The sequence below is a fragment of the Mustela nigripes genome, chromosome 10 (genome assembly GCF_022355385.1).
Source record: "Mustela nigripes isolate SB6536 chromosome 10, MUSNIG.SB6536, whole genome shotgun sequence".
Lineage (NCBI taxonomy): Eukaryota > Metazoa > Chordata > Mammalia > Carnivora > Mustelidae > Mustela > Mustela nigripes.
In genome coordinates, this window is record NC_081566.1 from 41,264,934 (window position 1) to 41,291,969 (window position 27,036).

At 48.7% G+C, this 27,036-nt stretch overlaps 2 protein-coding genes across 7 annotated transcripts in view; both read left to right on the top strand.

Moving 5' to 3' along the window:
• The window catches only part of ATP2B4 (ATPase plasma membrane Ca2+ transporting 4), a 92,140-nt gene extending 86,603 nt beyond the window's left edge, over positions 1 to 5,537 (top strand). For 3 of the 4 annotated variants that reach the window (XM_059413152.1, XM_059413149.1, XM_059413150.1), the window contains one exon: positions 939 to 5,537. In XM_059413152.1, the coding sequence (XP_059269135.1) occupies positions 939 to 1,250 (312 nt within the window). In that variant the 3' untranslated portion in view covers positions 1,251 to 5,537. The remainder of the gene's footprint in view (positions 1 to 938) is intronic. The other variant, XM_059413151.1, reaches the window with a different exon arrangement.
• A 5,144-nt stretch (positions 5,538 to 10,681) lies between these two features.
• Positions 10,682 to 23,653, top strand: LAX1 (lymphocyte transmembrane adaptor 1). 3 transcript variants are annotated; one of them, XM_059413153.1, is made up of 8 exons: positions 10,682 to 11,044; positions 13,190 to 13,371; positions 13,683 to 13,925; positions 15,272 to 15,453; positions 18,232 to 18,344; positions 18,757 to 18,867; positions 19,436 to 19,521; positions 21,258 to 23,653. In XM_059413153.1, exons 4-8 carry the CDS (start codon positions 15,371 to 15,373, stop codon positions 22,053 to 22,055), a joined length of 1,191 nt encoding a protein of 396 aa, XP_059269136.1. In that variant the 5' UTR covers positions 10,682 to 11,044; positions 13,190 to 13,371; positions 13,683 to 13,925; positions 15,272 to 15,370; the 3' UTR covers positions 22,056 to 23,653. The 3 variants fall into 3 exon arrangements, with proteins under 3 accessions (XP_059269136.1, XP_059269138.1, XP_059269139.1); XM_059413155.1 differs by lacking the exon at positions 13,683 to 13,925; XM_059413156.1 differs by lacking the exons at positions 10,682 to 11,044; positions 13,190 to 13,371; positions 13,683 to 13,925 and adding an exon at positions 14,833 to 15,047.
• Positions 23,654 to 27,036: the final 3,383 nt, after the last annotated feature.

The window sequence follows — 27,036 nt, forward strand, 5'->3', positions numbered from 1 at the left end:
CCGGGGGGTTTCTCTCCTGATGCTGTCCCTTCCCTGCTCCACGTAAGGTCATGCTCCCCTTCCCACTGCAGGCCAGGCACACGTGCAGTGCCCCAGAGGCATGGACGCGCACTTGAACCGTGACAGCCAGCTCTTCTCTCTGTAGTCAGGAGGAAGGCATCTTCTCGTACCCGTGGTTTAGCCCCATCTGCCAGGGGAGGGATGGGAGGGGCAGACTTCTGCTGTCTTGGGGGGAAGGGGACATGGCAGAGGTTGTGGGATGCAAATAGATGTATGTTCCCTGACCCAAAGAGCAATGATTAAACCAGAGAGTATAATTTCTTGCATGCTGCTGACACAAATGATGAGTGTTTGGTCTGCCTTGCTGCACGGTATCCATCGCCACTTATCGCCTGAAGCATCTTATGTACGGACTGGTATGCGTTCGACCCTTTAAGGGCTTTAAACCGATAACTCCAGTGTGCAGTTTTTCCACCCCACGTTCACAAAATGTCTGGCCTCAACACAGAAAGCCACATGTCTGAATCATCTTTTAAGTTCGGCTGTTCATTTGCACCTGGTTCCCATGTCCTTGCCCTCATCCAAAAGAACTAATGAATCTTTGTTTTCTGTTTCGTTTGAAGAATGGATTGTTTGGGAATGCTAACTTTGCTTTGGGTTTTCTACATTTTTTTTTTTTTTTAATGCAGCTTTGAAATATTCAGCTGTTTGCCATTACTCACCCTACGCCACACCCATGCTTGAAAGTTGACGTTCCTCGTTCCTCGTGTTCCCTAATCTCTTCTCATGTGTTTGGTTTTGGTTGCTGAGCCGTAGTGTTTTGTAGTTGGGGTTTTGTTTCTCTCCTCAAGCCACCAGTTCTTTGTTGTCCTAGCCAATTCTCACCTTTGTGTTTTCTCATTCCCCTTTTCCTTCCCACCCCCGCCCCCCCCGTATAGATCAAAGTGGTCAAAGCGTTCCATAGTTCCCTCCATGAAAGTATTCAGAAACCCAAGAACCAAAACTCCATCCACAACTTCATGACCCACCCTGAATTCGCCATAGATGAGGAAGTGCCACGAACACCGCTCCTGGATGAACACGAGGAGGAAAATCTTGACAATCCTACGTCTGGGACTAGGGCGCTCCTGTTGGATGGTGAGGTCACGCCGTACGCCAACAAGAACAACAACGCGGTGGACTGCAGCCAAGTGCAAATTGTCGCCTCCCACTCAGACAGCCCTCTGCACAGCCTGGAGACGTCCGTTTGAACTTCGTCCTCCGGCTCCCATCCCCGCTTTCCCCGTGTCCTTTTTTCATCTGTCCCATCTGTAAGGTGACGATGGGACTTGTCACTGTCGTGTCAGCTGTTCCCAAGTGTGTGTGAACCCCCACCTGACCATGAAGAGGCAGGAGCACAGACCTCCGAGGATTTCAACTTCAACTTGAGTTGGGGTTCGTAGCAGGACCCACTCGAACCCCAGGCACGTAGCGAATGGTAGGGTATACTCCTTGGGTGTGTCCGCTGTCATTTTTAAAGAAATGATGACAATTCTCTCGGCGTGTCCCCCAACCCAGTCTCTCCCCAGTATGCATATGTATGTTACCATCTCCTGACTTCAGGATTTTACCCTACGAGTCTGTGCCATTTATAAGCTAAGTCGAGGGTTCCAAGAGACAAACGTTCCCAAATGAAATGTGTAGAGGCAGGAATGGAATGTATAGAATCAGCCTATAGAGCAAGTGTTTTTAAAATGACTTTCCCATTTTCAAAACTTACACCTAAAACCCTCTAGCTCTTTCTGCCTTTCTAGTCAAACCTGCCTACGGTTCTTTTGGTCTTTTGTGACCACTGTGTGCCCTACCTTCACTCTTTCTTTTTCTTTTTTTCCTTTTTTTCCTTTTTTTCTTTTAAAGTTGTGATGATTAGGAAAGTGGAGTGGACATGGCTGAATTGGGTCAACTTTGGCCATTCTCCCTTCTGGCCCCAATGGAATCCTTAGCTTAGTCCTAGAGACAGGGAGGTTGCTTTGCTAATAGGATCCCCTTGAAGCAACTGAGAGCTGGTAAGAATGTGTTTCTGTGGTTGCCAGGTTACCTTCCACTTCTGAACTGCCGTCTTGTCAGGTATGTGTCCTTCCTAAGTGCTAGGGAGATGAGCCTTGACCATGAAGTTTGCATAGGCTCATTATATAGTTTTGACTGTAAGCCCAAGCTTTCTTCTGTTCTTAAAGTGGTGGCAAAAGAATGGATTGAGAAAGGCCCTGCCTCCTTACTAGCCTGGGATCCCGAGGACCAGCAGCAGGCAGGTCCAGGACAAGACAGACCATCAAAGCCAACTCTTCTGCCATCCTCCCTGGGTTGACCACTACTACTTTCAAAGCCTTCTGCCAAGGTTCTTCTAGGACAGGCCCTGCTTGTTGGGGGAGTGAGTACTGAGAAGCCTTGGGAGAGGCCAAAGGGCCATACTAGCAGGTTCTGAGAAACCTTCCTCTGAGAAACCAGACACCTTGAGCTTCGGTACCCAAGTACCAGCTTTGACACACCCCTCAGCTTTGTCATTCTGCTCTGTCGTGACCTCTAACCCATCCGGTCACTCAACAGTCCCCAGCCTTTCTTACATGTTCTGCTTTTGAAAATATGCATCCCAAGTGGGCTCCAGTGACATTTTGCTGACTTAAAGGAACAAAAGACCCGCCTTGAAATGTTCTCCTTCCTCTCTTCCTATTTCCCACATGCCCCACTCAAGGCCCTCTCTAGAATGTGCTTGACTGCTGCACGATTAAGCCCTGTGCCTTCTTTCCCTGAACACTGCCCAAAGCATCCCCTTCCCACCTGCCTCTACGGAGCTGGGGACCTCACTAGGAGACTTTTTTTTAAGTATTCCTTAATGGGACAAGGTGGAACCACGTTTGCAGGAGCTCCATTTTTATCCCTGCTGATGTTGACGTCAGCTCTTCTGTGCAGGGGTCCGTGAACTCATGCCTACCAATTCCCATGAAAGAAATGATGGGAGTGGGGGGATGGGGCCCGAGGCTCTTGTGAACTGCCAAATTTCCACTTGTGAGAGTAAGGCGGCCTGAACCCATGTTCTCCAGCCTTCTCTTCGGGATCCCTCCTCCCTCACCCCTTCCACCCGGGCTATCTGAGGCAGGAAGAGCAAAGAACCAATACCGCCTGCCCAACCCCATTACTGCACAACCCGCTAGATTTGATTTGGGTTTTGTAAAAGGTCACATGCTTCAGCAATCTTTTCTCTGTCTTAAATCCTCATGTGGGAGTAAAACAGCTCACCTGAGGTGTTAGGTGTACACATATTTATTAAGTACTTTGGGAGATTTCGTTCTGTCAAGTCTTTTCTTACCTCAGATCAGTTTTGAAAACAAGCCAATAACAAACTTCGGAGGCTATTGTACCATTCCTGTTCCCAAAAGACTCTCATGGTGCCTGACAGGTTACTCTTGAAGGCTTGTGTCTACTTGTTTAAAGTCAATGGCTTTTGTGTGTCTTCTAGTTTCCATGGTAGGAGAGAAAATAGAGAATATTATGCAAAAATATATAGTTTTCTTTAGCTCAGAAATGGATATTTTTGAGTCAGCCATATGTATTTTGTTTAAAGGATTTGACGTAAAGTGCTGTCGTGTTACCCTGTGGAAGGAGCACAAAACCAGCTGTTTGACATGACAGGCGAATTTGTATATTTGCGACTGGTTTTAAAACCAACGCACCATACTTCCTTTCTCCAAACAGCCATCTTTATACTTAGCGGGGGGAAAATGTGTTGGGTTCTAGACTTTTTTAATATAAATTTTGTTGATATGGAATTGAGTAAGTTTAAGTGTTTATGTGCATATGTTTTTTATATAAGTTTTTTTTTCTATTCAGTTTTAGTGATCCAACTGGCAGTGAGTAAATATGGCGTAAGTTAATAAAGCTTTCCGCCCATATGGTGCTTTCGATCTGAAAAGGGTCGGATGGGGAGAAGGTGAGATAATTCTCCTAGAGAAACCTAGGAAAGCGGGCAGTGGGCTGTGGATGGGAAGGAAAGCAGCCAGCGAGAAATGAGGGTATGATCCCCCCACCCCCACCGCCATAAAGATGGGTGCCAGGCTTTTTCGTAACCAGCAATCAGGGTCAGGGGCCTTGCCTGGATGTGTTTCTTTTGATGAGTAACTGGCAGAGTGATACCCAAGGTGTGAATATCTCTCGGGCTGCAAGGATGCTCTGATTGGGGGTTTGCATTCACCCAGGAACATGGGTTCCTTCACCCATGTTTACGGGTTCTTTGCCCTGGGAGTTTTCCATTAGTGAGTTTTTGTGCAAGGCTCCGATTTGGGACTTCCCCTCCCCTAGAAAGGTCATGTGCGATCTGTGAGATGGGGGAGAGAGTTCTAAGTGGAAGTCACAAAGGCTGGTTCTAACCCGCGATGACCATCTCGGGGCTAGGTCCTTCCCAGAGGTGCCCTCTGCCCTCTGAAATGATGACTCCCCATCCCCAAAGGTGTCAGCGAGATCACCTCGCGATCCTTCTGACACCCGTGGGTTCTGTAGGGTCTGAGATTCTTCTTCCACTCGAGCTTCAGAGGGGAGAGTCTGTACAGTGGTATCTGCGCGATTACCTCACTGCCGAAAACCCAGGAAGGTGCGGCAAGTCCGCATGCAGCCTCCAAATGCCTCACCTCCTTCCTCTCCTGCTTCCTTGACCTGGTGATTGCTCTCAGCAGCCCGTGATACCATCACAAAGTGCGCACGTCCTCACTTCCCGCATCTAGGGACCACCCACCGCAGCGGCGGGACGAGGCACAGGTCAACACCTGCTATTCTGAAGCCATTCCAGCCTTTCCCTCAGAATAGACCAGATGCCCTTCCATGTAGCTCAGTGCCAGTGCCTCGCCTGCCCAGCCCTGCTGTCAGGCCTGCTGTCCCCTTTCCTCTTGATGAGGAGAGACGGAGGGAAGGGAGCTCCCGGTGACCGAATTGGCCTTTGGTTCGCATTTGCTCCCCATCTGTATATATGCCATATGTGAACATGCCGGACGTACGTGCCAACAAGATCTATCTACGTTGTGCTTTTCAAATCAGCACGCAGATAGGAATTTCGAGTTTCTTCTTCTTTTTTTTCCCCCCCAGTAACGAGTATAACAAGCACTGGTATTTTTGTACAAAAAAGGAAAACAAACAAAAGATTGACGGTTGTGGTCTGCATGACATAAAGCAAACACAGTGACACCCAAGGAATGTGTACCCCAGCGTGTGTTGCCATAATCTGCCTTTGGCTTAACGGTGTTTGCATTCGGCTATTATTTAAGCTCTCTGTACAATGTTTTGCATGTATTTATATGGTTCTTTGGGGGGGGGGGGAATGCTGTAAACTGGCAAATCTGAAATTTAAATATGTTGTCCACTGAGTCAGGAAGAAGAGGAGTTTGGAAAGATAGGATTAAAAAGGGATAATCTTATTATTATTATTATTATTATTTTGGAAACCAATAAAGCTTGTTGCGGATGAGCAGAAACCAGTACTGCTGTGCACCGAGAATAAAAACCCATGCCCACCAGTACCTGTGCTGTCCTCAATGTGTCTCCACTCGTGGGTGATGTCTCTGGAGTTTGAGAAGGGACCCGCCACAGCCGCATCGAGACCCCTGACCATGCAAGCCCGGCACTCAGCTTGTCACTGGCCCCTTCCACGCTTCCCCTGCCAACACGGCCCTCTGGCCCCTCGTGGTCCCGCTTGCCAGGGCTATGCGCTAGCAGGACAAGCTTGGCTCAGCTTGCTTTGGGCGGAGTCCATAGTTGGGGCACATGAAGCCAGAGGTGAACCTGGAAGGATGACAGTCCTTTCTTATTCTCTTTGCCCTTTTTTTGGTTTGTTTGGTTTTTGTTAATGAAATACATTCTGGACCAATTCATTCCTCTGATACCAGCACCTTTTTTTCCTATCTTGCCTCTGGGGCTCTCCTGTCCCTCTTTTCGCCCAAGTTTTTGTTCTGTTCCATTCTGTTAATTGTTCCATTCACCGACCATTGAGGCCCCCGGTTTGGACCAAAACAGCTTCCTGGCAGGTCATCTGGGTTCTGAACTTTCGTATCTCAGAACTCAGAACTCCCTGCACCTTTCATCCCGGCGCTCCATCAAGTTCCCTGCTGTCTCGGAACACATCAAAGGGAGGAAAGGACTTTGTGGGCTCCCCATGGTCTGCTAGGAAAAGTATGATAGAGAAAGACAGCCCAAACTCTGCCGGCTGTTTGAACAGGCTGCTTCTGAAGGCGGAGCCCGCCCTGGAGGGAAAAGCTTCTGGAGTATGAATTCTCATCCCCACGTCTCCTGCCTGCCCCAGCTCGCACTCCAGGGGCACGGGCACACTGCCTACTTCCTTTCTTTAAAACAGGCTAGGGGAGAAAAAATGAATAATACACAACGGGGGATAGGTCTTGCTTGATAACAGAAGTCATTCACAAAACAGAACTAGTCTCTTTTTCCCATTATAGTTTCCCTCCCAATTACCCTTGCTAGAAGAAAGGGGTGCAAAGCACACAGGCAGGCAGACACACACACACACACACAGCTAGAGTCCTTTCTAAAGCTTGGGCCTGGATTGCCCCTTGTCCTCACCCTGTCTTCCTTGGACCTAGGATCTGTGCCTCTCTACGAGCCCAAACTGAATCTTAAACATCTACGCCTCCTAACCCCAGTGCATGGTGAGATGTGGAGAAAGCTTCAGAGTAGCTCCCTGGTCGAGACCAGTGGAGCGTCGGGTATTGTTTTAATGGCATCTAGAGCCAGCTCAGTTCCTTGGCCTGAGCAACGGCACAGAAAAGCACATGCTCTTCTGTCTCTTTCCCCACCCCCAATTCTAGAAAAGCATAATTGCCCCGCCCCCCACCTTTAATAATGGTTTGCAAGCCTTCCTAAGCCACCATATCCTCTCCCTGCCATCACTGGGTTTGTCTAAAGCTCTCCACCGAGACTCACTGGTCCCCTCCCAAGTGCACACACAACCAGGCAACTCCCTGCTGATTTACTCGGTAGCCCATCCAAAGGTCATTGCATACCGACGAGCTGGTGACCAGCCCCTGACCTGGGTCTGTTAGGGCATAGCCTTCATGTCACCGTAAGCAGGAAGGAAGGTAGAAATGGCACAGCCTCTACCAGCAAATACTTGGGAAACCCTGTTATAAATAAAACCTGTAAACATGCTGCCATGTTGGTGGTGTCATGAACGCTCAGTTGTCCCCAACATGAACCCAAGCCATGAGAGACGACAGGCTGCTGGATCCCTAGACCGCCCTCCTTTAGCCTTGAGAGAGTGTGCCTTCTGGGCTTGGCCATATCCTGACGCAGAACGAATCCTCCGTCTTCACCTCTCCCAAACTTGTGTCAGAGAATACTTTTCTGTCCTCAGAAGCCGCACACATAGAAGGGAGCAGTCCCTTTGGAATGACCTCCTTCTGCCATCCCCTCAGAGGCTAGTGGCAAAATAAGAATGTCGCTTCACCCTGACAAGGCGACCCGCCTCCTAGAAAAGCCAAACGACTGTTGGAAGCTTGGCTTCTGCTCATGAAATCTGAGCCAGGGGAGTGACCAGAACCATCTGAATCGCTGGAGGCTTCACACTCCAAGGTGGGTGCCTCCACCTCTGCCCTTGGATAGACCTGGCCCCTGCGTTCAGGATCATCCAAACCCAGTTTCTCCTGTGTCCCCTGTAATAAGAGGTCTCAGGGAGCACCCTCCAGACACAGCACTGTCAGTCAGCGGGGTTTTTGGCCTCATACCAGGCCCCGTAACACCATGTTGAAGGACTGGGAGGTGTGTTTTAGAACTCCAGATGCCCATGGGTTGGCCTTATTGAAAGTAAGTACACATGAGAGCTTAGTGGAAAGAGGAAGTGAAGCTGAGGACGTCAGGGTCAGGGACTAGCAATGGCCTTCAGCTCCCGTAAGAGGGAGAACTAATACTCCTGTGGTAATCCAGAACCTTTCGTGTGAGTCAGGAATCCCAGCATCTGGGGCGCCTGGGTGACTCAGTGGGTTAAGGCCTCTGCTTGCGGCTCAGGTCATGATACCAGGGTCTTGGGATCAAGCCCCGCATCGGGTTCCCTGCTCAGCAGCGGGCCTGCTTCCTCCTTTCTCTCTCTGCCTGCCTCTCTGCCTACTTTTGGTCTCTGTCTCTCAAATAAATAAAATCTTTAAAAAAAAAAAAAAAAAAGAATCCCTGCATCTTCCCTACCTAACCTTAGGAACTGAAACTGCTGCCAATCGAGTAGGAGAGAAAAGGGGTTCAAATCTTTGCTGCTCACCCCGTGGCAGAGGTTCTGAAACAGAGAAGTTGGGGAGGTAGAGTAAGATGCCCAGGGGGGCAGGAGACCCGCATCCCCAACTGTGCCTCTTGAGTGGCTTGATTTTCCATCTGGACAAGGAGACAGGTGAAGCACATCAGTGATTTTCAGATTACACTTTGAAGATCCGAAAGACATTCTTTAGAGATGATTCAGAGCCCACAGGTGTCCAACAAAAATAGCTTTAAAAAAATCATATTTAGCCTATAGGTCAGCGATAGCTTTGAAAAAAAAAAAAAATGCCTTAAAGTTACTGTGAACGGGTCCTCTCTGAGGTCCCTACCGGCTCCGAAATGATCCAAACGTGGGTGACACCATAACAGCAAGACTTGTGGAATTAGATACACGAGCAATCCTTATTTGGATCCTGTCTTGATGGTTTCCCATTGTAATCACCCACGTAAGCATAAACACAATAGAGTCAAACTTAGTGATTGGCATCCATCCATCCTGCTAAGATGGCCATCTAGCTGATTCACCTTCGGAATTTGTTGTAAAGAGAGCAGTGGTCCGGAGATGCAGAAATCTCATGCAGTGGAATGGCACAGAATCACAGAGGAGAAGCAAGCCGGCTCCCTTAAGCTACGGTGGTGTGTACCAGCCTGGGAATTGGAAGACCTAGGTTATAACCCTGACCCTGACCCAAGGGTCTCTTGACCCAACTCGGGCACTCTTGCCATTCTCAGTCTAGTGTCTCAAATTGCTGTCAGTAATCACGGGAGAATTCCTGAGTGACACTGCACTCTCATTTGCTTTATCTCCCCTGGAATGTGGCATCACCACGTGTGCCCTGGACACAAGCACATGCCAGGACATGTGTAGGCAGGTCGGCCACTTACACCTGCAACAAAGACAAATTGCTCCACAGTCCTTAAAGCACAAGAAATCAGTTTCTTCTCTAAAGCCAATAAACTCTAGTACCAAACTAGCTAGCGACTCACCACCATCTGCAGGAGGGTCTCTCTTATCGGTTTATTTATAGTCTCACCTCCTCCCCTTAGATAGTGGTCCTCTCGTCGCTCAACAAGCATGTGCTGTGCCAGGCGCTGTTGTAGGAACCAGGGATGCAGCAGGGAACAAAACAAAGCCCATGCTCTCTTTGAACTTGGTCTCATGGAGGAGAGACAAAGAAGTATACACGTAGCATGTCAAATGATGACAAGGACCAGGGAGAAAGGGAAAGTGTAAGAGGAAAGGGTGAATGGGGCATGAGGGTGGATCTTTTGTTTTTTTTAAAGATTTTATTTATTTGACAGAGAGAGATCACAAGTAGGCAGAGAGGCAGGCAGAGGGAGAGAGGAGGAAGCAGGTTCCCTGCTAAGCAGAGAGCCGGATGTGGGACTCAATCCCAGGACCCTGAGATCATGATCTGAGCCGAAGGCAGCGGCTTAACCCACTGAGCCACCCAGGCGCCCCGAGGGTGGACCTTTTGATGATTTTATTTATTCTAGAGAAAGAGAAAGAGGCAGAGGGAGAGGGAGAATCTCAAGCAGACGCCCCAGAGCGCTGAGCTTGAAAGGGGGTTTGATCCCACAACCCAGGAGATCATGACCTGAGCCAAAACCAAGAGTCAGTCACAACTGACTGAGACCCCTAGCGCCCCAAGGGTTGCTCTTCTGTAAAGAAGACCTCTCTGATGAACAGATATTCATGAAGATATGTGAAGGGAGCCAGAGAGTGAGCTAGATAAATATGTGAGCTAGATAAATAAAGAGATTCCAAAGGGCCCAGCAAGGGCAAAGGTCCTGCCGCAGGAGACCGCGATGTGTTTGAGGACATACAGGGGAGACAGGAGTCGGAATGGAGTGACTGAGCGGGGAAGGGCAGGCAGGGAGCTGGGAGCCCGGCCGAGCCGGGAAGCCATCGTAGGGTTGGCTTTCATGAATCAGGAAAGAGCTGGAAGATGTTCACCTACGGACTGCAGTGATCTGCCCTCTGGCTGAAGGGCCTGTCGTGTGGCTGCCGGCTGCGGGAAACGGAAGGACAATGTAGATTTGACGAGTGCAAGTACCATACACGTGTGGACCCAACTTAATGCTGAAGGACACAGGTAAATCCGAGCCCCCTGTCACACTGGTGTCCTATGATACACAGAAGAGTGAAAAGAAAATGCTTGCTCCAAGAAAATTCACATCTATGACTCGTCCCCAGAGTTCAGGAACGCCCGGGTTAATGAAGTGATGGAAATGACATTCTACTCACTCACGCAAGAAGGAAACAAAGAAAACCCTCTCCACCTGTGCCCTTCCTGTTCCAGCCTCCCACTCCTATTGCCACACTGGTTGGCTCGTCCCCGGGGCCTCTGCCCTCAGGCCTCCTCTGAGGTAGGCTGGGCCTCATCTGATTTCTGCTGTGACTGCCCACCCACCCCTGTGCTGCCGAGGAGAGGCCCCCTTCCTGCTCAGAGCCCCAGGGTCAGAGCCTCCCAGCGTGTGTGGGCTGGCTGAGGGGAAGCAGCGTGCCCGCAGCCCTGGGGCTAAGGGGAGACTTGGGGCTGTTAGCAAGATAGCTGCTCATCGGAACACGCCTCACAGCTCGCTTGGCTCCACAGCTCTGCCGAGGCCAGGGCTCAAGGGTTGTGGGGGGGTGGGGCAGGGCACCAAGCACAGACTCCAGAAGGACCCAGGGGCAGAGGTCTGCCCCGCTCTCAGGACGCCAGCCTTACGGAAAGGGATCTCTGGCCTGTCAGCAATGCCAGCCCACCTCCTCCACCAAGGCCCAGCCTAAGTGAGTTCAAACGATCCCCGACCCCGAGTCGGCTCACACTCCTTGCTTTCAAATTCTCCCCTTGCTCCTCAAGGGCCTCGGGCAGAGTGGGGGCGGGGAGCAGAGAAATCCTTCATACTTTCCAAATCTTTTTGTCCTAACCCTGCTCTCTCTCAACTTTAACTTAAAAGGGAAGTATTTGCTGCCTTTGTTCTCAGTTTCAGACTTGCCCGGACTGGAGCAGGCCTCCGGCCCAGAAGCAAGTGAGCCAAGAGGTAGAGAGGACTGCCACCCTTAAGGCTGCAGCTGTCACCGGCTAGGGTTGTCTCAGCCCCCAAACCTTCAAGAGCAAAGCCTGGCTGGGGCTGTCTTTCCCACAGGGCAACTTCGGCAGTTGGGGGCCCAGAAATACAAAAGCCACCGTTCACCCCTTCCTGGGGCAAAGGAGACCCCAACACAGGAGCCTCATCGCCCTTCCTACAAGGAGCAACGAGGACCATGCAAGGCTTGTCTCTTTCCTTCACAGCTGAGCACACAGTAGAACAAAATACCAGACGCCCATTTCTTTCTCAGTAGCTCCCCCTGCTATACACTCAGGGTCATAAATTCCTAGCAGCCGTAGGCCCCTAAGAGACCTCAGGGGGCCCCCTGTTCTGACAATCAGGCACTGGGCCAGATGCCAGAGATGCAATAAATATTTTATTTTATTTTTTTTTATTTGAGAGAGCGCACACACAGAGGGAGAGGGAAACGCAGACACCCACCGAGTGGAGAGCCCAATGTGGGACCTGATCCCAGGACCCCGAGATCATGACCCAAGCGGAAGGCAGACCACTAACTGACTGAGCCCCCCAGGCATCCACAGAGATTCAATAAATCAAAGTCCCTGCCCCAGAGGGGTTCAAAGGCTACTTGAGGAGACAGGCATTTAAACAACTAATCCCAGCAATCCGGAGGTATCGTGCCGGGTTGCCCTGGGGACCCAGAAGGGCAAAACCCAATTCCAGAGGGGGAAGTCTGCGCAGAGGTGGTGACACTTACAATGTTATTTTTTTTAATCAATTTTTTTAAACGACACCTGATCTTTATAATAATTCAGCAGTAGAAGTCCAAAGAAGAAAGTAGCAAAATACCTCAAGCCCCACAACCCGGAGATAACCGGTATAAACTCTTCAGATGGATTTTATTGGAATTTTATGAGACAGAGGAACTGCAGTCACAATAAAGGAACCAGTGCAAAGGCCCAGAGCACGGAAGTGACAAAAGCCAGGTGTGCTCACCCAGGCTCAGCACGGCCTGCGGGCCTGAACGCACTGCGCATGGACAAAGTCGGGATGCCCAGTGCCAGATGGTGGGACACTTCCCGTAAATCCGCATCGAAGGTATAAAGGGATACATGGCAGGAAGGCAGGCGGAGCATCAAGAGAGGAAGAAAGAAAGGCCAATGGAGGCAATCCTTTAAGTGTAAAGATCTGAGCCCAGAGCCCAATGAGATAGTCAGATTAACAACAGCCCCCACCTAACGAGCTTGCATACGCCAAATCCTCAGCCGAGCATTTTCATCGTTAGCCCGATTAATTTTCACAACAGCAGTGCCTAAGTAGTGGTATTGCTATTTTACACCCAAGGAAACACCCAGAAAGATTAAAGGACCTGTCCCAGATAACCCTAGCCGTCACGTAGATCCGAACTTGTGTGGATGCTCTTAACACAGCACTTCTGTCTTTCCAGAGGATTCTGAAAGGTTTTTAATATTAGTAACATCGCTGAGTTGGAGCAAACCCCTCCCCTTTGCTGACTTGGAGGCACAAGTTCTGTCGTTTAAAACCAATCTTGATACTTTTTTTTAAAGTAGGCTCCATGCCAGGCTTGAACTCATGACCCTGAGATCAACATCTGAGCCGATGTCCAGAGTCATATGTGCAACCAACTGAGCCACCCAGGCGCCCCTAATTGTAATACTTTAGAATCATACGTCATGTTGAACCCTGAAATCATTAAAAGTGTTTAGCCACTTTTAGCGAAGCACCAGAGCAATCAGGTTTAAAACATGTGCCCTGTTGCCCGGGAATCAGTAGTTTTCTGCCATTATCATGATGAATGATTTTACACAGCAGGTTTGGTTTTTTGGTTTTTTTTTTAAGATTTTATTTATTTATTTGACAGAGAGAGATCACAAGTAGACGGAGAGACAGGCAGAAAGACAGAGAGAGAGAGAGAGAGAGAAGCAGGCTCCCCAGCGAGCAGAGAGCCCGACGTGGGACTTAATCCCAGGACCCTGAGATCATGACCCGAGACGAATGCAGCAGTTTAACCCACTGAACCACCCGGGCGCCCCCACATGACAGGTTTGTGGTGGTTGATTTGGCTGGTCGTGGCAAGGCTGAAGGGAAAGGAGAGACAGAGGCAGGACTCAACCCGGTCTGGAAACCACGGCACAGCCTCCGTTCGGAAGGTTGCTTCCCTCAAGTGTGGGGGGAGGAGGGAGTCAGGAGACCGGAGGGAAGATTAGTCTGACTCAAGCGCTCTGGGTAGATAAGAGTGAAGTCTTAAGAAGATCATGCAGGAGAATTTCTTTTAAAAAAGAAAAAAAAAATTTTTTTTTTAAAGTAGCGGTCAGGGTTCTGAGGCTTGGTCCTGCTGGCCCTTCTCTTCATAGTACCGCCTGCCAAGCTCCCGGTTCACACACAGCCTTCTGCTGGTACCAGTGGCTCGGGATAGGTCCGGGGAGCCTCGCTGTCTCGCCCACTAGTCCCAGCCACAGGGGCCGGGGAGCGAGGGATCTTTTTCTCCTGAGGAGTTCTAGTTCTACTCAGACCCATTCCCGAGGACAAGCGGGCAGAGACCCAGATTCCAGCTCTTGGAACCAGCTGCCTCTGGCATCGCCTCCGCTTCCTGCCAGGTAAGGCCATGTGGAAGGAAGGCAGCAAGGACTTGGAAGGCAGCGTTCCCGGGAGAGCCAGGCGGACCCAGTCTCCCTGCTTCAGCCCCTCTCCCCTGGGGGCCTGTGAGAGCCTGGATGCGCAGAGCAGGGGTAGACAGCCCCGGGAAGCCTGGGGCCTTGGTGTCCGCTGGGAAGAGATGGGGGAGGGCCACGGTGCTGAGGCACTGGCTGTCTTCCATGCCAGCCCTCTGGGAGTCCATTTCCTTGTGGAAAGCCTGGTCAGAGGCCTTTCACAGCCTCCTAAAAGTCTCAGTGACCCCTTCTCTGTGGACTTCCCCAAGCTGCAAAGAGTTTCAGGAGATGGGTAAGAGAAAGAGGAGGCAGCTAGAAACAAATTTTGAACAACTGTCTAAGTTTGGGACACTTTGGGTCGGCACAGGGAATGAGGGGTCTGGCCTCTGAGACAGGTACATAGCAAGCAGGACTGGGATGATCTCCAGAAGAGCCCTGCGAGAGTGAGGCGGCCAGGGGACCAGGGAGGGCAGGGCTTCCAGAAGGAATGGCCTTCAGGGCCCCGGCTGCCCCAGCATGGGCTCCATTCTGAGCGTCATCTCCAGAGAGTCTCTAAATGTGAAACACAGACCAGCTTTGTCCAAATCACCCGGGGAAGTGTCGATGAAAACCGCCTGTTCCCCTGTAGAAGCCCAGAGAAATAGTCACAAATCCCCCCCCCCCTGCCTTGCCCCATCTTTAGTCACACTCCCTACACCTACAAGTCCACAGCGCTCCTGGCCAACCTGGGGAACAGGGCCTGCAGACATGTTTTCTTCTCTTATTATAGCTGAGCAGCATTTCCTGTGCCCCGTGCTTCATAAGCACGTTGGTGGTGTCGTTTCCTGTGACGACTCTCTGTTTCCATTCTGGCAAATGTTTGCTCTTTTCTGTCTGCTTTTGGGGGTTGGGGGAGGATGAGTTTCTCACGGAGTCTCTCTCGAGCCTCTTGGCAGTTTCCCCCTCTGTGCCCCTCACACTTGCACCAGAGAGCTGAGAGCATGCCGTCTCCCTGAGCCATCTCTCTAGGGGAGCCCCGCACTCGGCTGAGCGCTCACCTCCCGCAGTGGGCACTGTAGCCACATCCAGGTAGAACCAAGCCTGTCGTCATTTTTGTGTTTGGGGTTCACACAGCCTAACATTTCAGGGGGAGAGGCCAGGGAGATGCAAGTTTGGGGGGGGGAAGAAAGTTCTAGAAAAATTGGAAAACATGGAGACGAGGAGGATTTCTATCAGTCTTGTCTACTTAAAAAAGCGTTTCCGATGGTATGTAAAACCAATTTTGCCTTTTCTCCTGGGGGATGGCAACTTAGGAAGAGCCAGGAGAAGTGGCAACATGTGTTAGCTGTTGACAATTAAGAAAAGGCTTAGGAGGAGAAGCTGAAGCCAGAGAGGTTGCCGTGACAGCGGATATGATCACCCCAACTCTTTCCAACATCGGAGGGAGGACCTTGGAGGCCAGGACTCTTCAGGTGACTGAGGGCAGCCTGGACAGGTAAGTGACTCGGGGTGATGAGCTCCCCCCTCCCCTGATTTAGACAGACAGCCCTGGGCAACCCTGGGGGCTCCTACCCCAGCAGTACTCCTTGCCCTCACAACCACGCTCAGGTCCACTGAGACCACCAAACTCTAGGCTTAGAGAAGCTTGCTCAGGACTGCTGGGAGGAAAGGAATAGGTTTAAAAGAGAAATGGGAGTCGCAGGGGGAAAGGGAAAGCAGTGTTAACACAGGATTTCCTAAGACCTTGTTGCCTGGCCTGGCTGGATTTCTTACCTCGCAGAGGCCCCAATTGCTGTCCTCAATTCTTCCTGTCTCGGGTCCCAAAAACCACCCTCCCCCACCTCCAAAAGAAACTAGGTCCCACCATGATGGAAACAAAAGGCCCGTTTTTTTCAACAATGTGTTTCAAGGTTCTAAAAACTTTCCATGAGTGGGAAACGTAATCATAGATGTGATCAAGATACATCTTTAGGATATAAAATCTCACAGAACTAATCATGGTTATAAATTTTACTGCTCAAATGTTCAGGATCATACTAACAAAAATTAAAAGTCCAATAGCAGTTGGAGCTTCGGCAACAGCTGTAGCTATAAATCTCAGCTCTGTGATAACAGAGTAACTCAGCCATTTAAAATCGCTGTCGTTCAGGGAAATAAATGCGATTACCATGACAAAGATGTGTCCCCCGCCAGTGGACAGGAGCGCTGATGGGGAATGAATTCCAAAGTTGTCCGAACCCTGAAGCACCCCCCAAAATATTCACTTCTGTGTTCATTCATGTTTGTTAATTCACTCATTCATTCGACAAATATCTATCTTGCCCTTGCTAAGTGCCAGGCACTGTTCCAGTCACCAGATCAACAGGATCGACAAGTCCATGGCTTCCTGGAGCTGACAATCAAATGGGAAAGTCAGATATAAACAGATAAACAAAGAGATGTATAATATAATGTCCATCAGTCTTAAGTGTATGAGGAAAACACAGAACAGACTTGAGGGGCCTGAGAGTAATAGGCTTGTCCGAGCCGGTGACATTTCAGAAGAGGCCAAGAGAAATGAGGGACTGAGCTACATACCCCGACACCTGGGAGAGGGAGCTGCTGGTCGGAGGCAGGAATGTGCCGTTCGTGGCCAAGGACAGGCCAGGAGTCCTGGCTGCCGCAGTCAGAAGGGAAGTGATAGGAAATGAGGTCAGATGGTAGGCATAGGGGTGTCTGGGTGCTCAGGCATTCGAGCATCTGGCTCTTGATTTGTACTCAGGTCATGACCTCAGGGTCGTGGAATCGAACCCCACATCAGTTCTACACTCAACCCGGGGTCTGCTGGAGATACTCTCATCCTCTGCCCCTCCCCCATGCACACATGCGCACATTCTCTCTCTAATAAATAAATTAAATAAACCATTTTTTAAAAAACAAGGAATAAGAAGGTAGGCAGAAGCCAGAACATAAGGTGCCATGACGTCCTCACTGGGTAGGGACTGTGGCTGTTATCCCAAGTGTGATCAAAGTCACATGGGTCACAAGAAGAGGGGAGACATGATCTAACTTACTGTTAAGAAGATCACACTGGCTCCTGTGTGAAGATAGGATGTTGGGGTCAAGAGTGAAAGCAAGACAACGCTTAGGGAGGTTACTGCAAAGGTCCATGTGGAGCACACAGTGAGTTGGGGGTGGGGGTGGAGTGGTTGTGGCAGTGGAGGGGTGACAGGTGACTGGGTTTGGGAAAGATGACCAAGGTTGAGCAGATGGAATCTGCTCGTTAACTGGAAGTGAGGTGTGAAAGCAAAGGAGCAGTCAAGAATGGCTCCAAGGCTTCTGACCCACCCACTAGCTAATGGGCAATACCAGAGGAGAAGCAGGCTTCTGGGAGAAGAACGGGCATTCTGTTTCAGATGTATCTGGTTTGAGACATCCGTTGGGCAGCCTAGAGGAAAGGTCTGGTATAAGTTGGGTAAACAAGCCTAGGACTCAGGAGCACAAAAGTCTTCCCTGGTAGCTGATCTGGTTTCTAATATTTAGGTCTGCTAGAGACTCTGCTGTCACCCCCACCCCCACCTCCCGGCGACTTCTCATTACAGTAGGCAAAGCAAGGCAGTAACCCCAGCCCTGTCAGGGAATCACAAGCAGCAGGAACTCACCCCTGCATGTGCAGTGGTTACGTTCCACAAAACAGCAAGTGTTGCTTGGAGACCAGCTCCACAAGTTGGTAAACGGGGTTTGAAAAATGCCCACAAGGCAGACTCTGTCACGGAGCAGCTCCCTCCCTGCACGGCGGGTAACCCCTTCTTCCACACAAGACAGGATGCCCAGGAAGAGGGAATGAGGGTGAGTAAGGGCAGATGAACCTGATTTGGTGACTTTGGAGGACAGGGGGATGCAGTAGAAGGAGCATGGTCTTTGGGCCCCAACAGACCTAGACTCACTTTCCATCTCGGCTCCTCCCTACTGTGTGATCTTTGATATATTACTCTGCCTCGCTGAGTCTGAATCCCAGGTTCCTGGCCCCAAGGAGAGATGAGACTGTTGTAAAGATCAAACGAGTTTCACACACACACAAACCCAAGGCACCCAGCAGGCATTCCAAAGGGACAGTGCCCTTCTCCTGTGTCCAGTTTCCCTCCATCCACATAGAAGACCCTCTCTCCAGCCACACAGCCCACCCACCTCAGGCTCCCATTCCAAGTCCTCGGGCTCCAGTTCCTGCAGGAAGCCTCTTCTCCGACCTCCTCAGCCTCCTACAGCTAGACATGGCACTTATTTTTCCTCACAGAGAGAAAGACCAGAGCAGTGCCATCTTTTCCGGGTTTGCAGGATTCCTTGCCATCCTCCTGACTACTGTGATTTTCTACAGCCTGTGGAACTGGAGTAAATGGAAGAAGTACCGTGAGTCCCTTGATTGTCCCAAGTTGAGATGCACAGGCATCAATCACACAGCCTGGCATTCAAAGCCCCGTTTATTCTTCCAGGATAAGCTCTTACACTGGGAAATACTCCGTTGTTCTCTGACACACTGGTGACTGTCTTACTCATCTAAGCTGTGGCTCCAAAAGGCTCCGTGCTGACTGGAGTTCCATTTTTGAAAGTTGTTGCCCTGGGACACTCATGTCCAACACCCCACAAGCCTCCATTTCTTCCTCCTGCTTCTGTGTACCAAGTCTTCTAGCTCAAAGCGACTTGGGCAAGTGTGAAAATGCACTTTTGATGATACATAGTGAGAGTGGGGAACATTTTCAGGGACCATCTCATGCCCAGGGGCCCCCACATTTTGTAACACTGGTCTCTCATTGTCTTGCAGGACAAGCTCCTTACTTTCGAGTTACCATCATGCCCTTACTGTCTCTGTCTCGACCCAGACAAGGAGCTAAAAATATTTATGACTCCTTACCCCAGAGGCGAGAAGAGCTGGGTAGGTTTTTCTTTCTAATCTATGGAGCACGCATGTCACCAACCTTCTGCCCTCAGAATGTCCTCTCACCACCCAGAGGCAGCTTTCTTTAAACACTCAACCCTTCTGCCCTTCAAGGAGCATGGAGGAGGATGAGCTAGACAGAAACAGGAAGTAACTCCACTGGGGGCCTAGAGAGCTCTGAAAAGGGAGCTGGGGGTCTTCTGGGTCAGGGGAGGGGTTGTTTTATCTTGGTATGAAGTTGGCCAAAGACAGATGGGTATGTCTAGGGATGGGGAGACATACAGAAGGAGAACATGGCCTCCGGGATTACAGGTGGATAAGTTTTGCCTCAGGAGCCACGAACTACTGTGCTAGTTTGTGCCCTCTGGTCCTTGCTAGAAACCAAGGACAGTTCCAGGCCTCAGAGCACATCATTCCCCCAGCTCTGACCCTCTTGCCACAGAACACCAAGCCCTAAATACCAGACGCCACAAGAACCCACTTCACCCTCTCTGCGGGGACTTTGTAGGCTGAAGCGTTCGGGGACTGGCCTGCGAGCTTCAGGACTCATTCTCTGTTCTTTCAGGGAGACGTCAGTCAAGAAGTAACCGTATTTTTAGTACCGAGAGCCTCCTGTCCAGAAATTCCGATAGCCCTCCTTCTGAGCCTGTGGTAAGAGTCAGGTGAAGGGACGAGCCCCTTGGGAGAAATGGCATATTTCTGACTGAACTGAGGTAAACGAGTTCAGGTCACAGATCTCCTTTCCCGACAAACAGCATGTCCCCTGGCAGGTGCTCTGTGACCCTATTAATATATTAGGAAGACGAGCTCAGGACCTCCCTGCAGCCCAGGGAGAAAAATTAAGAAAGGTGGAAACAATTGTTTGGGATTTGGGGGAGGGCATCAGAGCGCACGTATTCAAGGAGTGATGTCAGAACAGAAGTGGATTGTTCTAAGACAGGTAACGGCTTATCCCAATAGAGTATTGTCCCTTACCTAGTAAATCACCTCAGGAGGGTACACAAATATTTCAACAATGCAGCTTGTGCTCAAAACCTCTTTAAAGCCCTCCTTGGGGAATTCCTCCTGGGGTCTGGGGCAAATTGTTTCAGTTCTCCTCAAGGGCAGGTATCTTTGTAAGTCGTTGAGGACTGTAGCTGGTGTAGAAAGTGATCAAACGGGGGATTTCCGAGGTTACCAGGGGAGTGCTATGGTGAATGACCGTGACCGTATGTGTCATATGATGTGGAGGCAGCCGCCAGGCAGGAGTCCTGTAATACTGTGGAGCAGAGACCCCAGAGAGTAAAAGGAAGCCTTTGAAGCTCGGGGGCTCGTCCCATAGATAAGTTCTCTCTTGCTCCTCGAAGAATCGGTCCCTTCAATTTGTGGTCATTTCAAGGAAACACAATCTTACCGCGGCTGCTGCTCCTGATGCTCCCCAGCCTCTCATTAGCCAGAGCTCTGGGTTCATTACCATGTGGTCACCTCCCGGTCCCGCCCCCATGTGTCCCACGCTTGGGCTCTGTTCCCATCTCCAAGACTTCCTGGGGTTGCAGGTCCTCCTGGCTGATAACACGCAGGGAAGAGGAAATTCCACTGCCAAAGTGAGTTCCGGCGCTCAGTCCCAACCCTGTTTAAGGCCACAACACATCTGATTTGGACTCTGTAGCATGTGAACGATACGTTGAGCCAGTTGCCAGCATCTAAAAATTGAAAAGATTTCACATTAAAGTCTGGATGTCCAGCTTTTCTTGAAAAGTCAGAAGTTCTGGAAACAGCAAACCGGCGTCCTTAAATGGCCGTGAGGGGCTGAGTCTCTATGTCAGCTGCCCCTTTACTAATAATACCAACAGTGTTAATGCTTTCCATGGGCGGGGAACCTTCCATACACTTCACACATAGTCATACACTAACACCTCACAGAACCCATATTATGGCGGTATTATGATTGTCCCATTTTATATGCTAGGGAAGAAAGGCACGAAGGGATTAGGTAACTTGCCCACACAGAGTAGTAAGGTGGGATTCACACCCTGAGTCTAAGGCTGAGTCGCTACCTTTGCACACTAGGCTGTACTGCCTCATGATGAGCTCTGAGGCAGCCCGCTCTCTCCAGTTTCTAATACTCCCGCCTAGAGACTCTCCGTTGAACACCCACACTATGGCCAAAATCCAGTAGGAATTTATGATCACATTTACACTGTTGCTTTCCTTAAGCTTCACCCACTTTGTTCATACCTGCCTAGGATCTAAGGCTTTGCATTTGCAGACCCCCAACTTAGACATTTTCTCCAAGGGGAGAACCAAGTGAAGGAGTTATCAGATAGCGGTACTGGATGGGGAAGAAGAAAGGCTTCGTCGGTATTTCTGCTTCCATCCTGTCACTGGCTTTCTCTTCTTGCTTATAGCCCTCCCAAGCAGGCAGTGGCCTCTGGCTGCACGGAGACCATGCTCCTGCCAATGGCTATGCAGTAGGCATCTATGACAATGCCACATGGCTCCAGATGTGTGGGGACCTCACTCCCTCGGCAAACTATGTCAATATCAGAACAACCAGAGACTGCCGGAGCATTTCTTCAGAGGATTCAAGAGATTACATCAATGTCCCCACAGCAGAGGAGATTGCTAAGGCTCTAGCTTCTACCAACAGCACCCCTGAGAACCTCTTCACCCTCCCAAGTGCCCAGGAGCAGAAGCTAGAGCTTATTGAGGAAAAAGACAAGGGCTATGGGAATGGCAGTGACCATGCCAGTTTTCGGTCTCCAAGATCCAAGAGTGATGATCCACTCAGTGATGAGGAAGGCTCATCTGAGACCTCGAATGACTATGTCAACATGGCAGGGTTGAATCTTGAGACCCTCCAGGGGAAGCAGCCACGGATGGCTTTCCAGTGCTATCGGGATTATGAAAATGTCCCATCAGCACTTATCAATAGAAACCACCAGCAGGTGGAAGAAGTGATCCCCTCAAACCCAGACCACGTAGAAGGCAGGACGGAGAATCCAGATACCCACATCCAATTTGTCATGCAATCAGGGAGGGTTCTGGCTCTAGGGGAACCTGTGACCCGTCAGCCATCTGCACAGAGTGAGACTAGTCAGATAGAACATGGAGAAGAAATGTCAAATGACACTTCTAATGACTATGAGAATGTGCTACCTGCCAAGTCCAGAGACAGGGACTCCACGCACAGGCCACACACATAGCTTCTTCCTGACAAATTAGGACCCAGGCACCCAGCTGAAGAGTTCCGTGGAGTAGTCTATCCTGCTGGATCCATAGCCTCTAAAGGGTCTGGTGTAGACCACTGACCATCCTTGTATTTCAGAGTTCTTTCAGGTAGACTACAAAGAGGCTGAGATACACAGAAGCTAAGGGACTCACAAAAGCCAGCATCTGGGAAAGCCAGAAAAGAATTCTTCCCAAGCAGGGTGCTGGTAACTCTCATACCAACCTAAGAATGTTTGCTGAAACTGCCCTATAGGATGGTTACTAGATTAAAAATGAGATTACTTTCATGCACAGTAGAAACATGAGGTGTCCAAAATTGTTACCTTGGCAAATACCAGCAGGACACAAAACAAGAATACGGATTAGTTTGTAATCCTGGCAGAAGCCAAAAAGAAGGAAGAAGTCGGAGTTGGGGTGGGGTGGCAGTTTCCCGTTGAAAAAGAGTGTGGACAACAAAATGCTAGAGAACATGTGGACACCAGAGGGTCATTCATTGCAACTGTTTGACAGTTTCTTTTAAACCTGCAATTACTATACAGCCAACCCATTCCACTCCTGAGTGTTTACCCAAGCGAACTGAAAACTTGTGTTCATACAGAAGCCCATATATGACTATTTATAGCAGCTTTATTCACAATTGCCAAAACTAGAAATAAGCCAGATGTCCTTCAACAGGTAAATGGAAAAATGAACTGTGGTATATCCATGTAATCCATGTAATAAAGTTATCTATACTCAGCAGGAAAAAGGAATGAACTATTGGTTTGTGCAACAACATGGACAAATCTTAAATACATTTTGCTGTGAAAGAAGCTAGACCTAAAAATCTACACATTGTATGATTCCACTCATATGACATTCCGGAAAAGACAAAACTATAGGGATGGAAAACAGATCAGTGGTTGCCAGGTTTAGGGAAAGGGAAGTTCACTCCAGAGGAATTTTTAGGTTGCTGGGGTTCTTCCGTATCATATTGTGGTGATGGATACAGGACTCGGTGCATTTGTCAGAACACAAACTATATAGCACCACGAGTGGCTTTTACTGTATGTAAATTTTTTTAATTAACCACGCTGTCAGGGGAAGCCATGATGGAATGCAGATTAAGACAAATAAAGCTAACTATATTACAGATGAAGGGGGTGGGAGGGAAAAGGAGCTGGTCTAATTAACTTTGGGAAATCATGTTTTCACTTGAAACTGTAAGATAGAGACACACAGAAAACTACACAAACACTGTACTCTAGTTGGTAAATTAATATCTCGGAGGTATATAGGTTAGAAATCTTGAAACTACTTTAAATGTATACTAAGATTCAACAAATAAGTAAGTATAGATAAGGAGGGGTAGGCTTCTCACTATTTGAAAGGCTACAATGGGGGCGCCTGGGTGGCTCAGTGGCTTAAGCCTCTGCCTTTGGCTCAGGTCATAATCCCGGGATCCTGGGATCGAGCTCCGCATTGGGCTCTCTGCTCAGCAGGGAGCCTGTTTCCACCTCTCTCTCTGCCTGCCTCTCCACCTACTTGTGATCTCTGTCTGTCAAATAGATAAATAAATAAAACATTTTTTTTAAAAAAAAAGGCTACAATGAATTCTGTGGTACTGAATTAGAGTTGGAACTATAGTTTGAACTCTTGTTTATTTTAATATATATACGAATAGATACAGAAATATAGATATGTGTATACGTAGGCTAGCAGACATATATTTCTTAGCTCTGTCCACTGGAGGGTCTAGAAGAATTGACACCCTAGAAGCAATGAACACACTCAGCACCCAGGTCTTGGTTTCTAAATCTCATTGTCAGTAGAAGGAACCAGAGCTCCTTGGAGAAATGGCCAGTTCTAGGGATGGTGTAGGGAAAACACAGGGACAGGAAGCTTCACCACCTTGTAGATGGTCTTTTAAAAAAAAAAAAAAAGAAAGATAAAAAGAAAGAAAGAAAAAGAGAGGAGGGTGTCAGGGAAAAAAAACACAAGATAATATGAAGGTACGTCAAAAGGAGCCATCTAAAAAAGTTCCCGGGGACAAAGCTAGAACAATTTCAGCATAAAAATAAATAATTATGATATAAATTTGTATGTCAAAGAACAAAGTAAATATTCTTGAGGCCATACCAACAAGTGAATAAAATGGAGGAAAGGGAGAACTCTTCCTTCCTGATGAATTCTGAATAATAAATATAGAAGAAAGAAGAAAATCACTACTAAGACACCATAGAACTGTATGTTAACTATACTGAAATTAAAATAAAAACTTAATAATAAAAAGAAGACTCCACAGAATAATTGCTGAATGCTCATGAATGCTAAAATTAGTGGATGACACTTTAAAGAGAAATAAGATAGTTGTATAGCTTCAAAGATCTCCCCCAAATATTTATACATTACTATGATGACACTAACACGTCTGTCCACAAATTAGTCAATACTTCCCCCAGAAGTTAATTCCCCTTCCCTTTGGTGTGGAGTGTGGGCTGGATTTAGTGACTCTTTTCTAACAAATAGACTATGGAATGGCTGGTGGGGGTGGGGGGGGCAAATTTAGACCAGAAAAACTTGGCAGACACCACATTAACCATGTGATCAAGGTTAACTCTCTGGTAATAAGTCAGGTTGTTTTATGATCAAGGAAATCATAAAATCATAATCATTGATCATAAGATCATATGATCATAAGATCATAATCATTTACTTCACTTCTGTAGCATTCTTCCCCCAAATCCACAAAACCTCATTCTTTTTTTTTTTTTTTTTAAGATCTTATTTATTTGTTTGACAGACAGAGATCACAAGTAGACAGAGAGGCAGGCACAGAGAGAGGAGGAAGCAGGCTCCCTGCTGAGCAGAGAGCCCAATGCGGGGCTTGATCCCAGAACCCTGGGATCATGACCTGAACTGAAGACAGAGGCTTTAACCCACTGAGCCACCCAGGTGCCCCCAACACCCCATTCTTATCATGAGAAAAAAGTCAGAAAATCTAGATTGCCTAACATTCTACAAACACCTGACCTGAACTTTTAACCATGGTAAAAGTCACGAAAGACAAGGGAACACTAAGAAACTGTCACAGAATAGAGGACACCAAAGAGGCCTGATGACTAAATATAGAATAATGGTACCTTGGATTAGATGGATTAGATCCTGGTACAGAGAAAGGACATTAGTGGGGAAAAAAATGATAGCACTCAAAAAGTTCACATTTTAGTAAATAGTATTACACTTATGTTAGTTTCTTAGTTTTGATCATTGTATCATGGTTATGGAAGATGTTACCAGTGGGGGAAGCTCGATGAGCGATATATAGAAATTCTCTCCTAATTTTGTGACTCTTCTGTAAATTATTCCCAAATTTAAAAAAATAATTTTAAAGCATGTATAAAGTGAAGACATATAGTTACAACCCACTTAAAGAAATATGCTTTGTCCCTTCTTCTACAAAACGGGTATAACGTTAAAGCGTTCTGGGTATTTTGATTTTCTGCATTGTTTTGTTAACATATTTGATCAATCTCCCTATTAATCTGTATCACTTTGCCTGCAGGAAAATATATTTAAGTCCTTTGTATACACCGTATATCTTAGCCCAAGGCCCAAGGTAGAGGCCGGTTATTGATAATTGATGATTGATGATACGGTTTCAGCACATGTACTTAGGCCATAAAATGTTGAGGGAGGTTTTTCCCCTGTCATTCAGGAATCCAGGCTAAGGCCTAAAGCTGGGTATAAAACACCCCACATTCTGAATTTAGCATGCCATGAGCTTTAGGCATCAGCCTAGGGTTTACTGAGAACAGGAAAATAAATCCTACCAAACACCGCCTCCACCACTCCATGTCCCTGCTCCATGGCCGAGGGGTTGGAGGCCAGGCTTTGAGGAGTTTGCTGGTCAGGAAGAGAGGTTCTTTCCTCCTTCCCTGCCCCCATCCCTGGGCAAGTAACCACCTTCTTCTGCAGAGCGCCTTGCACCCTTGGGAAAGGAAGAAGACGGTATTGTCAGAACGGGTGGGGGGGGGTCGGTTCTGTGAAGCAGCCAGTCACCCACTGTTGGGCAGAACTGCAATGAAAGTATCACCGGGGAAGGTGACTGGGCCTGGGCCACTCAACAGGGTGCCAGGTAAGGGGCCTCTAGGATGCCTCTGTTAGGTGTAGACCATCTGAGGTGGCCTTACAAGCACTTGGGTGGGTACTGTAGACTGAACATGTGTGTGCCCCCCAAAATTCATATGCTGAAACCCCCATGTGATGGTAGTAGGAAGTGGGGGCCTTTGGGAGGTGATTAGATACGAGGGTGGAGCTCTCAGGAATGGGATTAGTGCTTTTTTAAAAAAATATTTATTTGACAGAGAAAGAGAGATCACAAGTAGGCAGAGGCAGGCAGAGAGAGAGGGGGAAGCAGGCTCCCTGCCGAGCAGAGAGTCTGATGCGGGGCTCCATCCCAGGACTCTGGGATCATGACCTGAGCCAAAGGCAGAGGCTTTAACCCACTGAGCCACCCAGGCGCCCCAAGGAATTAGTGCTTTTATAAGACCCCAGAAAGATATGCTGTCTGTCCCTTCTGCCACGTGAGAACATGTGGAGAAGACAGCCATCTGTGAACTGGGAAGCAGGCCTTACCAGACACCACATCTGCCGGCATCTTGATCTCGGACTTCCCAGCCTCCAGGACGGAGAAATGTTGTTTACGCCACGCAGTCTATGGTTTTTGTTAGAGCAGCTTGAACAGACTCAAACAGTGGGATAAAGGCAGATGGTTCCAGGATCTAACTCTCCCACACCTGGTGACAGTATCGTGGGCAGATTCCTTCAGGGCTGTCGGGTTCACCTCACAAGTAACCAGCGTTGACATTCCTGCCTCACAGGATGCACCATGTCTGGGCTACTGGCCAGTCGGGGCACTGCAGGCAAGCAAGAACAAGCCCAGAGAGGGGCGAAACCCAACCTGGTCAAGTAAGG